Here is a 15,300-nt window from a genome sequence, read left to right on the forward strand (position 1 = left end):
TCATTGGTGGAAAAGTCACCTTTTATTTCATTGAAGCAACTTAATCAGTACAGGTATTAATTACCCTAGCAACTGCTTTGGAACAATAAGGCACTGTCTGGTGGCCAAGCAGGGAAAAATCAAAGGAAAGCATCTCAGGATTCTAAGAGACCTTCACAACTTTGAGGACAGAGGACTATTCCCTTAGGAATCAGGACTCCTCCAGAAAAAATCTGGAGCTTTTTGAGAGAGGAACTTAATTATTATATTCAATATAATTTAAAGCAATTCCTTACCACATTTTGCAATGCAACGTGATTTACAAAGCAGAAATACAGTAATATCATTTAGAGACCAGGCAAAAGATCCATTTAAGATAACAGATATGATGTTCTAGCTGTAGAGTCAGGATTATTAATCAAAGTACCTGGAAATTTGGTCGCTGATTTAGCGCCATCCCCATCGCACCCCACCACAACTCTCTGCTGGAGAATCCTTTTCAACTTGGGCATAAGTGTGGTACAACAGTATGTCTCTATCTGGACTGTATTTTTATGGACATCTTGAATTCAATGTACCATAAAATCCTTAAACATTAAAGTCATCGCAGCACCCTTAACATGGCAATATTTTTACTGCAAGGAAACCAGAAAACAGGTTTATAATCGTCTCCTTAAGACTGTGGAGGGATGTGCAAAAAGAATTCATTCCCCCTTAATCGTAACAGTATATTTCCTATTATAAAATGTGCCTAGAGTTGACTTCCTGCTCTGGTGTGAATCACAGTGGTGGCTGTCTTGGCAAGGTATGGCCCGTGTGTGTGTGACATACTGCAGGTACCAGCTGCAAAAAACTCACCATTGTCTTTCTGTAATGAAGTCAGTTGAAACAGCAAAGTGTCCTAAAGTGAATCCAAGTGTGCTTAGTGTCCAAAAGGTCAATCATGTCATAGTGTTAGACAATTGGGTTTGCAATGCTACTAACTAGGGTACTTTTGTTTTTGCTTTTTTGTTGTTGTTGTTGTTGTTTTGTGTGTGTGGTACGCGGGCCTCTCACTGTTGTGGCCTCTCCCGTTGCGGAGCACAGGCTCCGGACGCGCAGGCTCAGCGGCCATGGCTCACGGGCCCAGCCGCTCCGCGGCATGTGGGATCTTCCCGGACCGGGGCACGAACCCACGTCCCCTGCGTCGGCAGGCGGACTCTCAACCACTGCGCCACCAGGGAAGCCCTGTTTTTGTTTTTTAATAAAGTAATGCTAGTCTATTAAAATAAAGGAAATGTATTACAGCAAATATCGAATCAGACATTGTGACACAATGACAGGTCTGAATCACACAGAAGATTTCGTATTTAATTTCCAGTAAACCCCAGACTTTTGCTTTAGAGGAATTTTACTTGAAACAAGAGTCTCTGTCTTATATATTTTTTGCTAGTCTGAGATTCCACCCCTTCTAATGATTGTTATAGCCAACTCAGACTTTTTGTAGTGAAGCGAGTGGGTATTGAACCAGCTCACAATTTAATTTTTTTGCAAAAGACTTCCAGAAAATTTATTTTACTTTATGAGATTTTATAGTCATTTACTTGGATTTTCACATTTATTTCTTGTTCTTTTTCAAAGATGTTGTCTTCTAAAATGAAGATCCCATTAGTTTTCAGATGCTCCATGTGACAATGAAAAAGACTTTTTCTAAAAATAAGAAACCAAGCTGATGCCACCTTGATGGAAAAAAATATATATAAATAGTAAATGGTTACATATAAATAATATGTCTATTAAACTAAGGTCCATCCATTTTGTTGAAAATTTTAAAATAATTTAAAAAAATTTTTAAAGTTTTACTTTTTCCTTTAATGAATATTTCTTCATTTAGGGAAAAACTAATTTTTTAAATGACAAATGTGAATTGAAATATAGAAAAAAGTTTGTTTGAATTTAATACATTTGAAAAGATTTTTAAAGTTTTCTTTGTAAACTTTGTATATGGAATTGTAAAAAGACACTAGATATATATTTTCCTATCCGACACATTTAGATGAATCGAGCTGAATGATTTTTAACATTAACCTTTTAAAACTTAACTTGGTAGTTACAGATGTTTTAATCTTTGGAAGTCATTACATGTTCATTTTCCTTTCAGCATTAATTATACATAATGACCTCCACCTAGCACATACTCTGGACAAAAACTATACTTATTTACACTTTCTAATGCTTTTAAAAATAAAAATAGCTTTCATTATTAACAATAAGGGCAAATTTTCAACTATTAAAATCTTGGTATTTTTGAAGACTTGTCTTCGGCTATTCTAACTAGAAAATTCTATCATAAATAAAACTGTTTCATAAATTCTCTGAATAATAGCTTAATTACTTATAAACTCTGGAAACAATTAGTTTATCATCCTTTGAAGTAAGTAAGGCAACTTGCCAGGCTGAGAGCAAAGCGCTTGTCACTTTTTCATGTAATGAGCTTAGTTTCTTTTTGTTATTTCAGATTATTTGGAAAAGGAAACTCAGTCGAATACACTTTAATGTTCAGAAGATTAAAAGTTGAATCATTCACTTCATAAATGGCTTCTGCAATAACACTTATAAAGTACCGAAAGAAATACTGAAGGCTCTGAAGATTATAATTTATGTGCTTATGGAAATCATTGAAACAGATATTCTGGTGAAAAGATAAAGTTGTGCTTGAATGACACCGAGATTGTAAAAGATTGACGAGGACCGTCCTCGCTCTCAGCCTCATAATATCATCTCTCGAACAAACCACCGAATTACTGCAACAGACTCTTCTCTCTCTAAGAAGCTTCTTGCTCTCTTTCTCTCCTTACCTGCCCCCACCCCATCCCTTCTACTTCCCGCTGCCTCTTGGTCTCTATCTCCACCCCACCCCATCCCTGCCTCCACACACACCCTTCTCCTTCATCCCACCCGACAGCCCCTCCCTTTTCCTCTGCGACTCTCTTTTTCATCGCGGTTCACTGTCAGGTGTCTTCATCCTGACCAAACATATCAAAGGAAGTTCTGAATATAAGTAGTTATTGTGAGACTGACACACTCTATGTCTGAAATTACTCCCCACCCCAAAAAATGAGGTAAAAGGGGAAAAAGTATCGGAAGAGAATGCTGACTTCAACCTGGCAGGCTCCGATCCGCCTGAGTTGTCGCCGAGCGCAGGTGAGAGGTGAGAAGCGTTCGGAGGCCGCCTTGTTCAAGGCCAGCCGGGTGAATATTCTTGCAGCCATTGCGTCAGATGGAGCCAATACCTGAGGTCGCCCTCTCCCTTCTGCCCTCGCCGGTCAACGAGCAAGGTCATCTATAATTCCATCACCTGACTCTAGGATTGTTTACCCTGCGCAGGGGAGAGAAACTGAGGGCCAAGAAAAGCAGACAGGTCCAGACAGGTCCAAGAGCCAGGAGGCTCCCCCTGGGACCTGTCCAGCTGGTGAGGGCCCATACCAGATCGAGGACAGCAAACTTTTTGCATCATTTTGCATATTTCGAAATGATATTAACATATTTCCGATACCGCCCCCCTACTGGAAGTCGTAATTGCAACTCACCCTTCCCTTTGTCGGCGGGAATCGCTTTAAGCAGTCCCAGCAAGTCAACCTACTTTGGGGAGGCATTTTGCATTTTTCATTGCCCCTCACCTCTCCCCAAACCTATATGTCAAGGAATAGGGAGTTGAGACATGACACATTAATGTTTTTATCAGGGGACGCTCTCTGCTCCCACAGAAAGGGAGGGAGACTGGGAGGAAGGGGGGGCGCTGAGAAGACATCCCTCCGCAGCTCCTGCGGAAATTCATATTCAGTGTATGTTCCTCTCTCACCTGAAATAAATTCTGCAGGCCTACCCACACAAACCCCGCAGCACTTATTTATTTGCATGTCATGCTTTTAATATGGTAGAAGGCAAGACGGATCTTTGAGGAGGGGAGATGAGTCTCACCTTTCAGATTCGCTCTCTTAAATAAAAAAAGAATTGTCCGGCTGGGCGCCTAAGAATTTATCTTGAGTTTGTGGTCATTATCTCTATTATATAGACCTGGCAATAAATAAATCGGGTAGTTACTACCCAATAATAAAACCGTAGTGTATGGGACACGTTACTATTACTTTCTTAATAATCTGCGGTTTCTTTCACTTCAAATCTTCCCAGTCTCGTCTTCCCTCTTGTCTACAAGGATCTATCTTCACCCCTTGAGGTACCAGACCGCTCAGTTCATTTTTATATTTTGTGAACACAGTAAGTTTTCCTGTCTAGACTTTCTGTTTTTCCTCCTATTTCTAGGCTGCCTAATCTGCTTCAAGACAAAGGGTCGACCCGGATCAAATATCTCCCCCCCCCCCACTTTAACCGCCTGGTGCGTCCACTTTAATGAAGATCGACCCCCTCGCGGCAGCCACCCTTGGGGTCTCTAGGAGAAAGGGAGCTACGCAGAGCCCGGGGGACCCAGCCGGGGGAAGATGGTCGGCGCCCCCGTCCGTGGGCACGCCCTTGGGTGCGCACGGAGCCCAGAGGCTGATCTGGAAAGACTCTGCCTGGGCCATTTCTCCCTCTCACGGCCCTCACCCCGATTCTTGCTGGTGTGCCTGCCCACACAGAGATTTCGGGGTGGGGGCGTCCCGTCCCTCCGACTTCCCCCGGCTCGCCCTCCGCCCGGGCACAGCGCGTCACACGCGGACAAGAGCGCGAGCAGCCTGGACCCGCCGGAGAAGTCGGTCCTCACTCTTCTACCGGCTCCTCTGCGCCCGCAGGCATTAAAACCTCACCGAGAGGGCTCGGCCCGGAGGCGCGGACGCGGAGTTGGGCTGGGGGTGCGGGCGCTCCTCTCAGGTGCCCAGACTTGCGGCTGGCGGGAGAGGCTGCACGCGCTCCCATCCGGCCTGGGCTCTCGCACCTGAGGCTCGCCTCCTCTGCTACGGCGAGGTGCGCGTCTCTCACCCCGAGCCCGAACCCCAGCCGGGCCCGAGGCGCAATCTGTTCCCGGCCAGAGCCTTCCAGAGTCCCAGGGCCCCCGCGCCCCCGCCCCCCGCAGCCCTGCCGGGAGGATGCGCCCAGCCTACGCCCGGCCGGCGCCTTCCAAAACCACCGCCACACTCGCTTTCACGCCAGCGCGAAAAGTGACGCGTACCGGCAAAGCGGTCAGCAAATGACCCATCTTATCCGCGAAGCGGGGGAAATCGGGGGAGGGAGTGGGGTGGGGTGGGGGGAGAAAGGGGCAAAGGGGCAGTGGTAAGCTGGGGAAAGAAAACAAACAGTCCTGCGTCGCTTCCCCTTTTGTCTTTATACTGCTTGTCTCAAGAAATCAACTTAATCACCGCAAGCCCCCACCAGGCTTGTTTTTGTTTGTGTGACTTAGATCACAGATAGAACTCGAGACCAAATCTCTGAGTGTGTGTTAAGAGAGAAAAGAAGCCGCGCGCCAGGCTACTGATGATGAAGGGACGATGAACTTCTCACCTTTCTTTAACTCACAAAAAACACGTCCTTTTAAAAAAATCCACGCCGCCGTGGGTGTGTGTTTCACTGTTAATTGCGTTTTGCTGGGATGATCTTTTACGACTGGAAAACAAACGGCTGGGAAAATATTCACATTTGGGACAGAAAACATTTTTTATTTATATCTTTGACATTTAAAAGAGCAGAATTAATTTGTCCCGTCTACATTAGCATTGAGAGAAAGTTTCAGAAATCTAACAAGGGGGAAGGGGGGGGGGGGGAAGAAAAAAGAAAGCGAATAGAAGAAAGGAAAAAGAAAAGCTAGGCTTGTTTTTTCTTATTTCAGACCTGTAATCAATCATTGAAATAGGAAGCAGCAAAATTGTAAAGATTCGATAGATTAAAATGCAAATGAAAGGTAGAAAAAGAAACATTAACATGACGATCAAAGATTTAATAACCGTAAATCAAGTTTTTTTTTTCTGTTGCAGCTGCAGTTTGTGTGTTTATGTTTTAATCATGTTCGTTCCATAAATAAATAATATCTGAAACGAAACTAATTTTTCATTATTTTAACCGTGGGCTATAACAGTAAATATTAAAAATAGAAAACGTACAGGATGCCACATCCCCAACCAAATAAGAGAAAGATTTGTGTTGATTGGTTAAAATCAAGGCGTTTCACTTGTGTGTTTTGGAAAATCAGAGTAGTATGCTAAAAAATTCTATCTCAACTGACAAAGCCCAAAGTTTTATTTTCCCTTTAATATTTTATGTTAACGACAAGACACCATTTATAGTAAATATATGCGTGGCTGCATATCCATTTCAGTTTGAGCATTTTCAAAGAACGAAAGTGCCACAATATTTAAACAATACAAAACACATACTATTTCAACGTGATTTAACAGAATTCCTGGGAAATAATACTTTTTAGAAGAATCTGCCCTAGAGAAAAATTAAATGATGGTTCGACACAATTAAAACTATTTTAAAGCTTTATTATTAAAGTTCTTTTTCCAAAGGGGAGTATTTTTGCCCTTCATTTGCTATCATTCGATTTAAGGTCTTATGTCAAGGTGTCAAATTATCGGGACACACTATTTTATTTAACTAGTCCTCATTTTCTTATATGGTGAAGGTTTTTCATTTAGATCTTTTATTTAAAATATTGATTTACATTATTTAGAAATTATTTCTAGAACTTTTAAAATAAACAACTGGTCCTAGTCTTTTCTTTTTTCTCTTTTTGGTAGTCTTATTAACATGGAAGAATTCATCTTCAGAAGACTGGAAACTTATTTTTGGTAATACAGCCTTGCAATGTTTAAAATAAGCTCTTTGCTTAATTTTGTCTTTGAAGGAGTTACTCACCCTAATGTACTGAGATGATGAATTTAAATTGTCTCCATTTCTCCTCTTTCCACAAATTAAAATGATAACCAACCCTGGGATACTTGTTTCTTTTATAAAACCTTTCAGTTAAATGTGAGCTAAGTGGATGTCTACTCCCTCCATCCCAGCCACACAAGCACAGTTTTCACTGTGACAGTCCAATAATGCATTTAGTTTAAAATTACACTTGGACCTTTCCTCCTTTGTGTTTTTTCATTTACTTCAGTGCAACAAGATGACTTGATTTTCTTGGGATTACATGAACTCCATTCAGTGTTACTGGGACATTTCTGCTCAACTAAATACTTGCCTTAATAGACAAATGAACTTCTTTTTATTTGCTGGAGTTTGTAGAAGGTTTCAGATACAGAGCGTGCAACTGATTTAGTTATTGTTGTGAGAATCGAACAGGCACAAAAGTCATTTATCTAAAACGAAGAGATATGACTCTGTAAAAGGGAGAAGCAAGGGCAGAATCATGGGGAATTATTTCAGTTTATAGCTCTTATTAATTAAACCGGATGTGGTTTCATTCTGATCTTTTAGTACCGACCTTGTTAAATGCTCCCAGATACCTTTCCCCCCTCACCCCAATTTTTTCATTCATTAGATAACTTGGGTCCCTTGTTGATGAGGGTTGCTTTTTCTACATTATCTCACTAAGCAGTTGCAGTGTAAAACTGCGCGCATCTTCAGACGATCGCACCCTCGCACCCCTCCCGAAAAAAAAAAAAAAGGAAAAAGAAAAAGAAACGCTTTTCCCATTCAGTTTTAGCATCTTGTTTCGTTGAAATGCAAGACAGGTACTTGATTTAGCATTTAAGCAAAAGGTTACACAAACCGCGTTTTAAAAAGTGTTGGGATGTCCGACAGGGTCAGCCCCAGATCAGATCATTTTTTGAATGCAGACCTAAAGATAATGAGTACTTGTTGTATTAAAGGGGACAAACAGTACTTTGGCTTCCTCTGACCCCAGAATGCACGGCTCGGTTTCATTGATCATCCTCCTTTATGAGATAATGCAATTACAAACATCAATAAGGGGCTGCAAGGGGAATCATTATGCGGTGACAGTGATAAATGACGGTGCAGAAATAGCATGCTTTTTCCCCCCTAACAATCCAGGAGCCCAGGGGCTCCTGGGGCTGAACACAGTCGCCAAGGAAACAGATGACATCCCAAACGGCACCAAAGGAAAAAAAATGAACAGTCTTTCTTTGCCTTTCACTCTTTTCTGTCTTCCAAAGAGTTAGTTTTGGCTCAAGCAGCAGCTGCCACACAGGCATTTCGTTATTTCAGACATTAAAGACTGGAGCGGGCGGTGGGAGTCTCCTCCTCTTCCATCCCCACCCCCACTAGATAACACACAAAGCTCGCTGTTCACAGTTTAGGACTACCTGAAAATGCATGTTTTGAAAATCAGATGGGGTGGTGGTGGTGAGGGAAACGGGGTTTACACAGCCATCGCGTTGTTTTCCCCGCTTGCATGATTGTCCGGTGGAAACTGAGTCTCCAGAACAAGCTGGCGCCTCGTGGGTCTGCCAGTAAGGACTGGGGCGCGTGGCTCGCCTCCATCTCCCTGCGGTGTCAGACGCTGCTCGATGCCAAGGCAGGAGGGTGGTGTTGGGGGGGGGTGGGAATGGGGAGCAAGCGTCTGCGAGGGGTGTTTGCCGCTTCGCTGACTTTCTTTGAATTGGAATTATCAATGGGCGCAGGGATCTCCCCTAGATCGAGGAATCCGGTTGTCTAAAGGCCCCAGGGTGCCCTCGGCAAGTGGCTTCAAGAGGGCTTCGCTGAGCGATCCCCATCCACCCATGACCCCGCTGGTGGGTGAAGTAGCCGGGCGCCAAAAGGTGATGGGTTACCCGGACTGCGTGCTGGACCTGCGGCTGCGAGGCGGGGGTGGGGGTGGGGGTGTGTGTGCCTGGGGACACTTGGAAGGGAAGGGGAACTCGCCACTTTGGGGGGAAGGAGGAGGAAGAGAGCGCGGAAATGCGAGGGGGTAGCCCCAAGAAGAAAATAGAAGGGAGGGGAGGAAGAAAGCGAGCGAGCGCAATCCCACCCTTCGAGAAGGTCGCCATCCCGAAGAAGGCAGACACAGGGTCCCCTGACCCCTGCGGGAAACGCCCTGGCGTGGAACGCAGGACCCCTGCGCAGCTTACCCTGCCACTCGAAGCCCCCCGCCTGAGAAGCCGGCCGGGCGGGTGCGGGAGCAGGTGACTTTATTCACTGCTTCCCCAATCAGCGAGGTCCCGGGACTCGTTTTCCGCCTGGAGATTAAGATCATTGCTCGCGTAATGAACTTAATGCTTTAGGGTAGAGGTGAGTGTGTCTGCGAGTGGGCAGGGGTAGGAATTACCGACCCGATCAATGGGAGACTGGCTTAAAACTAAATCCCTTTTCTCCAGGGCTTCAGCGCCTGGGTTTCCCCGCGGTGGGCTGAGCGCGCCGGGCGGGTAGTAGGCAGGACGCGGAAGGGCGACCCCAGGGCGCGGCCCGCCGTAACTGAGACCCTCAAATGCCCCTCATCGCCCCACCAAGACCCCCGGGATACCCGTTTTTAGGGCAAAGACTCTTAAAAGCTCAAATGTTGGCTAACTGATTGCTCAGTATGTTGGGTTTTTGTTTTTGTTTTTCCTTTACAGCTCCGCCTTGGGAGAGAACGTTACGGACTCGTTGGCAGGCAGATGGGGCCACAATGAGACCCCCACCCCACCCCACCTCCCCGCCTTCAGCGACCCCCTCAAGAGGCGATTTCCCATTCTCTCTCCTTCACCGTTCTGTCCTGGGCCCTGGGATTCCCAACCTCGTGTAGACTCCGCACCTGGCCAATTGAGTGCCACGGGCTGCCCCACAGTCAAGTGGGTGAGGGGTGGCCCAGGAGAGGGGAGTGAAACGAGGTGAAATGACTGGCCAGGCAGGGCGCCCCACGACCCCATTCCACGCCACTCCACCCGGCGTCCAAGCGCCTACCCGGGAGTTCTGCATCGGCAGGTTTTTACTGTCTTCACTTGGGCCGAGGACCTGCTGGGATCCGAAAGGCAGGAGAAAGTTTGCAGAGGCTTAAAGTGATCCCGAGGAGATCCTGCCTAAGGCGTCGGGGTGCTGCCCACGGCTCCCCAGCTGCGCCTGGCGGGCGCTAGCCAGGTCCCAAGTGGCCCCGAGTCCCAAGTTCTCGCAGTCCCGCTCCCGGAGTCGCGGCGGGACTCGGACCCAGAGTCCATCAAGAAGCCTCTCGTCCACCACAAAGCACCCCGAGCCGAGCCGTTCAGAGGGAAGGGGGCCCGGAGTCCCCCAGGAGGTACCTCTCCAAAACCTTCTGCGCAGACCCTGGGTCGCCTCGTCTCCAGAGACGAAGTCTGCAGCCCCTTAGACTTGACTTTCCTGTTGGGTTGGGGAGGAGGTAGGAGGCTATTGGAGGTGCCGGAACCGATCCTCACCCCCCACCCCCAGGGTGCTCTGGGCTCTACGCAGAGACCTGTCCGCCCTGCACCCGCCCAGGACTCAGAATTAGGACGCAGGGGCCGCCGCGCTCAGGCCCGGATCCTCGAAGCTGCCGCCGCGGCCCACGGGATCTCTCGGCGCGCGGAGGCGGGCCAAGCCCCAGCCCCAGCCCCAGCCCCAGCCCTAGGCCACCGGCATCTCCCCTCCCGCCCCGGCCGCAGACTCGGGGAACGCTGCGCACAGCAACCAACACTGCGCGCAAAGTCTGCGCGCCGCGTGGGAGACGCGGGAGGGAGGGGGCGGGTGGCGCTGGTGTTTTTGCTTTTCAGAACAAAGTTTCCTAGTAGGCGCCTAGTTCCCGGGGTCGGAGCCTCCCACCTCCGCTCCTTCCTCTCCCTTCTCCCGTCCCCCTAGAGCAGAGCGAGCCGGAGCCTCCGCCCGGGCCTGGCCGCCGCTCGTCCCCTCCCCCGGCGGGGACGCTCGCGCCCCGAGCGCCGCCCTCCCCACCCCGTCCCCGGGCTCCGCGGGGGTGCCTCTCCCCGGGGCGAAGCTCTCTGGCCGGGCGCACTGGAAGGAGACACCCGTTGCTTCCCGAGGAACTCCTAATACCATCCATACAGCTTTAATGCGTTTATAATTCGATAAGTGATTTCAATTTGAAATTGTTAGTAACTAATTTTATGGGTAATTTTTCCACATCAAATATTTAAGCATCAGATTAAGGGAGCCAGTTCCGACACAGGATAATAAGGGGGTTTCCCCCCACCCCTCGCGACCCCCGCCTCCCTCGGATTCCTACCGAGTCGTTTTTCCAAATCCCCAAAAGATGGCAGTCGAAGCCGACATTCTTCTTTTCCAGCGGCTCTGCGAAGGGAGGGGGGGAGAAAGAGGGAAGGGGGGAGAGAAAGGGGGAGAGAGGGAGGGAGAGGCAGAGGGAGAAGGAAAGAGAGACGGTGAAAGGAGAGGGAGAAACTAGACGTTGCACGGACTTTTTCAAAGTAATTCTTTCACACGTTTCTAAAACAGGCAAGAATCAGTGGTGTATTTCCTGGAAATGCCCCGGCAGAAAAGAAAGCCAAAAAACGTGCCTTGTGGGCTCAGAGCAGGGGATGTGAGAAACTCAGCGCTTTCAAAGTAAACCCTCAATTCAGAGCAGAAGCAGGAGTGGGGAGACTGGGAGAGGGACAGACTGGCTTTTTGATAGTTCTTTGTATTAACATTATATACAAATACTGTACAACTCAGCAACGTGTTTCCTCGACAGAACTCTGCCAGTTACCTAGTGGGGGGGAGGGGAGAAGAGGTGGGGAGGGGAAAGGTGATGGGTGGGGGCGGGCTGCTGTGGGCGGAGGGGAGGCTGGGGCCAGAAGCGGATGAATTGCAGACCAGTTGCCAAAACTTTTTTTTTTTTTTTCCTGCTGCTGCTGCGGCTGCCTTTGCTGCTGCCTTTGCTTTGAATGTGGGTAACTAGGAAACAGCAAGCCGTCTGAGAAGACGGAATTTCCAACGTGTAAAATGTTCTTAACGGAACCATTGAGCGAGTGCAATAAGGCGTGAGGGGGAACTAATCTTCCCATTTAAATGTTTGTGGCAATTTTATCTAAATGAATTTTAATGCTAAACGAGGGTAATTCCCCATTTGTAGCGCGTTTACTTCTCTTTCCTGTGCTTCTAAAGCAGTCGAACATCATGCAATGAACAATAACAATAAAAATACTGTCAAGGCATATTATTCATTTCGAATGTGTTATAATTGCAGCTGATTAAATATGATAGGGGAATTTTTAAATTTTTTTCGGAAAAGTATTTAAATCATATTAAAAAGTAGTCTCATTCAACCGGCGCCCACCACCCCCACCCCCCGCAAATAAAAATAAAAATCAGGTACAATTGCGTGCCCTTGTTTAGAAGAGGGCGTTTTGTTTTTGCCTTTTAAGAAACATCAAAAACACTCTCAGCACCTCTATTATTTCCGTCTTTCGGTTAAGGGTCCTCAATAACCTCGGAGCTGGCTCTGAAATTTGCAAGAGGAAAAGCTGAAATAGCATTAAGGGGGAGGTAGGGGTGCCCAGGCAGGGGGAAAAAGGACCCGTCGACAGCAACGCTCATACAAAACCGGCACGCAGAGGGGGGAACGCAGGGAAAGAACACAGGTTGTTTTATTTTTTCTAATTCACTGAACACTAATGATCTTGATTCTCCACAGCCTCCGTATTCCCTAATTCTCCTTCACTAGTACCCTTCTTCTCCTAGTGCCTGCCCCCCCTCCCTCCCTCCCTCCCTCCTCTTTCTTTCCCTCCCCCACCCGGCAAGAGCTTCCTCAAGAATAAAGGCTGAAAATAACCAACTCACCCGGGCACGGACTGGAGAGGAGGGCCACATCGATGGTTAGTTTATAAAGTTCATTATTAATTTTTAAAGTAAATAAATGGTTGTTAACTGCTAGTAACCACCTATCAAAAGAGAATTATTTCACGAATGGGGACTATTTATGTAGACGAAGAATTGCCACTGGGTCCAAATAGGAAATTGAAACAATCCCATAGATTTGGGGAGGGGGGGGCGGAGGCGCGGAGAGGCTGCAGAAGGTTGAGCCTTTCTGCTGATCCACGTGTTCAGAAACAAGGCCCCATAAACAAAAGGTGAGAGAGTGCTCTGCCGCTCCAGCAGGTGAGTCAGTCAATCACACGTCACCTAGTAAACCCAACCCACAGCTGGTTTCTCTTCTCAAATAGAAAATAGAATTGTTCAGGGCGGGTTTATAGGGTGACATGGGCCTGAATGTCAGGCTTGAGTTTAAGGCACTCTCCTCCGACCCATCCTTTGTTTACAAAGCAGTCACTACTAAAAGCCTGATTTTTTAAAACGAATTTGCCTTAATTAAAATATTTGTATATTTTCCTTAGCTTTGGGGAGCACTTTTCATAGCCGCAATTTTATTTCAATGAAATTATAAGCTATTACTGCTTAAACATGTTATTTTGTACCATCTAGCTGGCTGCCATGCAGAAATTCTGTACAGCTGTTCTGGAAAATTGGTTAATAACCAGTTTTATCCAATGAGAACATAGAGCATATTTATAAAAATTAGATTTTGAAGTCTGGTCTCTTCCATTCATGTAGTTAATTTCCTAATAAACATATACTGCTCATCCTAGGTAACATCCTTAGTGAAAGATGTAACTCAGTCCTTAGGTTTGCCATTAGGTGCAAGAATAATTTCACTGATATTAAATGAGTAATTCTGTTGGCTGTAATCGGAGTCTACAGTTAGTTTAGTGCCCTTAGGCCTTACATTTGCTGATATTAGTTCATTAAGTCAGCTTAAAGAAATCAGTGCCTATTATTAAATAATTTACTTTGTGGTTCAAATTTTCAAGTGCATATGTATCTTAGGGAGCTAAAATTAAGTTTTATATTTACTGCATTGATCATGAAAAATTTGGGGGGCAGTAAACAAATTTTTCAAGCAGTGGAGTCAGCATGACAAAAATAATCTTATTTTTATTTTAGATTCAGATTTCATTACTGCACTCAAACGACTACAACTGGGCTTGGCGTTATTATACAATCCAAACTGTTTCCGTCAGAAACGCTAAGACTCAGTGTGCAATGATTGTTATTAATAATTAGCTCCTTGGTTTCTTGATAGAAAAAGGCTATCAACAAGCATTTGTTTATCCACAACAAAAAGTATAATTAGCTTATCCCACTTAGTAAATCTTGTATGCATGCCAACTCATACCAAACTGCTACTTTTACAAAAAAAAAATTGCAATAATACAGTTCATTTTTCCAGTCCTTTTTGCACAAAATTTATTTACAATGTCTACATAAATGCTTCAAGGTGGGACTATGGAAAAATACACACATGACCGATGCTTTGCTCAGAAATAAAGTCAACATATTAAAAATAAATCTTCAGTTTATGTTTTTGAGCTGCATAAAACAGGAAGTGATGTATAAGGTGGTGGTTTTTGCATGGGGACAGTGATGCTTGATGTGACAATTAGGCTTCTAAACACACGGCCTTTTGGTTTCCATGCCTCCTCCTACCAGTCTCCTTAAGACACGGCCTGCAACAGCTGATTAATCATTGTTGATGACTGCAGTTTTTCCCATCCTTCCCGATTTACATCTGTTCAGGCCAATTCAAATATGGTGAGTAAATGAATTAGACATGCAAATTCAAGCCCCAGGCTAGAGAGAGGGAGAGAGAGGAAAAGAGAGAGAGAGAGAGAGAAAGACAGAGAGAGAGCGCGCATGGCTGAAATCCTAGGCAAGAAGAAAGATTCTTCTGCCTGATAGTTATTTTAATGCTCTAAAAATCCTGCAAATCAGACCTTCCCGTCCCTTGCAGGATAACTGTAAGGCTTTTTAATGTAAGGAGGCTTCTGGAGGAAGTGAAGAGCTATGGAAACAACACACATAGTGTGGAAAAATTTCACATTTTTTTTAAAAAATCTATAAGAAACAACGTAATATGGATAACAGTATAATAGCATTTACAATAGTTCACTCTTTGTTCTCTTAATGTCTTATATAGTTATTTAGCATGTCCCCCAGATTGACTTCGGTTGGTATTTCCTGCTTTTTTTAAGAGTCCCTATGAAGAATTAGGGATGCTCCTTGGTCCAAAGTTGATGCCAAGAACGGAACTCCACAGTCATTGCAGAAAAAACATGATTTGAAATCAGTCACCATTGCAGACAATGCATATTCCCTTAAGCTACTGAGCATGAATGTCCATGACTTGTCCACTCATTGTTGGGTCTCCTGTATTAAGAACCGTGGGGCTTGATGCTGACATTGGCATTCCAGGGTGGGGCGGTCCTCCATGCATCATCACTGTTGGGTGGTGAGGGTGTCCAGGAATGTACGTATGCATGGGGGGCCCATGACGCAGCTGAGCAGGATGGGGGGGCATCTGGGGTTGGGTATAACTTGGCTGTCCCATACTCACACCCATTGGACCACCCCGGGCTACATACTCCCCTGGCATACTTTGCAGCCCTGTAGAAATTCAAA

The 15,300-nt window shown here is 45.8% G+C and overlaps 1 protein-coding gene across 4 annotated transcripts in view; it reads right to left on the reverse strand.

Moving 5' to 3' along the window:
• Positions 1–13,756: 13,756 nt before the first annotated feature.
• MEIS1 (Meis homeobox 1) overlaps positions 13,757–15,300 on the reverse strand; it is a 136,376-nt gene continuing 134,832 nt past the window's right edge. For 2 of the 4 annotated variants that reach the window (XM_033838403.2, XM_033838405.2), the window contains exon 12: positions 13,757–15,285. In XM_033838403.2, coding sequence (XP_033694294.1) covers positions 15,002–15,285 — 284 coding nt within the window. In that variant the 3' untranslated portion in view covers positions 13,757–15,001. The remainder of the gene's footprint in view (positions 15,286–15,300) is intronic. The other 2 variants (XM_033838406.2, XM_033838407.2) reach the window with 1 other exon arrangement.

Source organism: Tursiops truncatus, chromosome 14, assembly GCF_011762595.2.
Source record: "Tursiops truncatus isolate mTurTru1 chromosome 14, mTurTru1.mat.Y, whole genome shotgun sequence".
NCBI lineage: Eukaryota > Metazoa > Chordata > Mammalia > Artiodactyla > Delphinidae > Tursiops > Tursiops truncatus.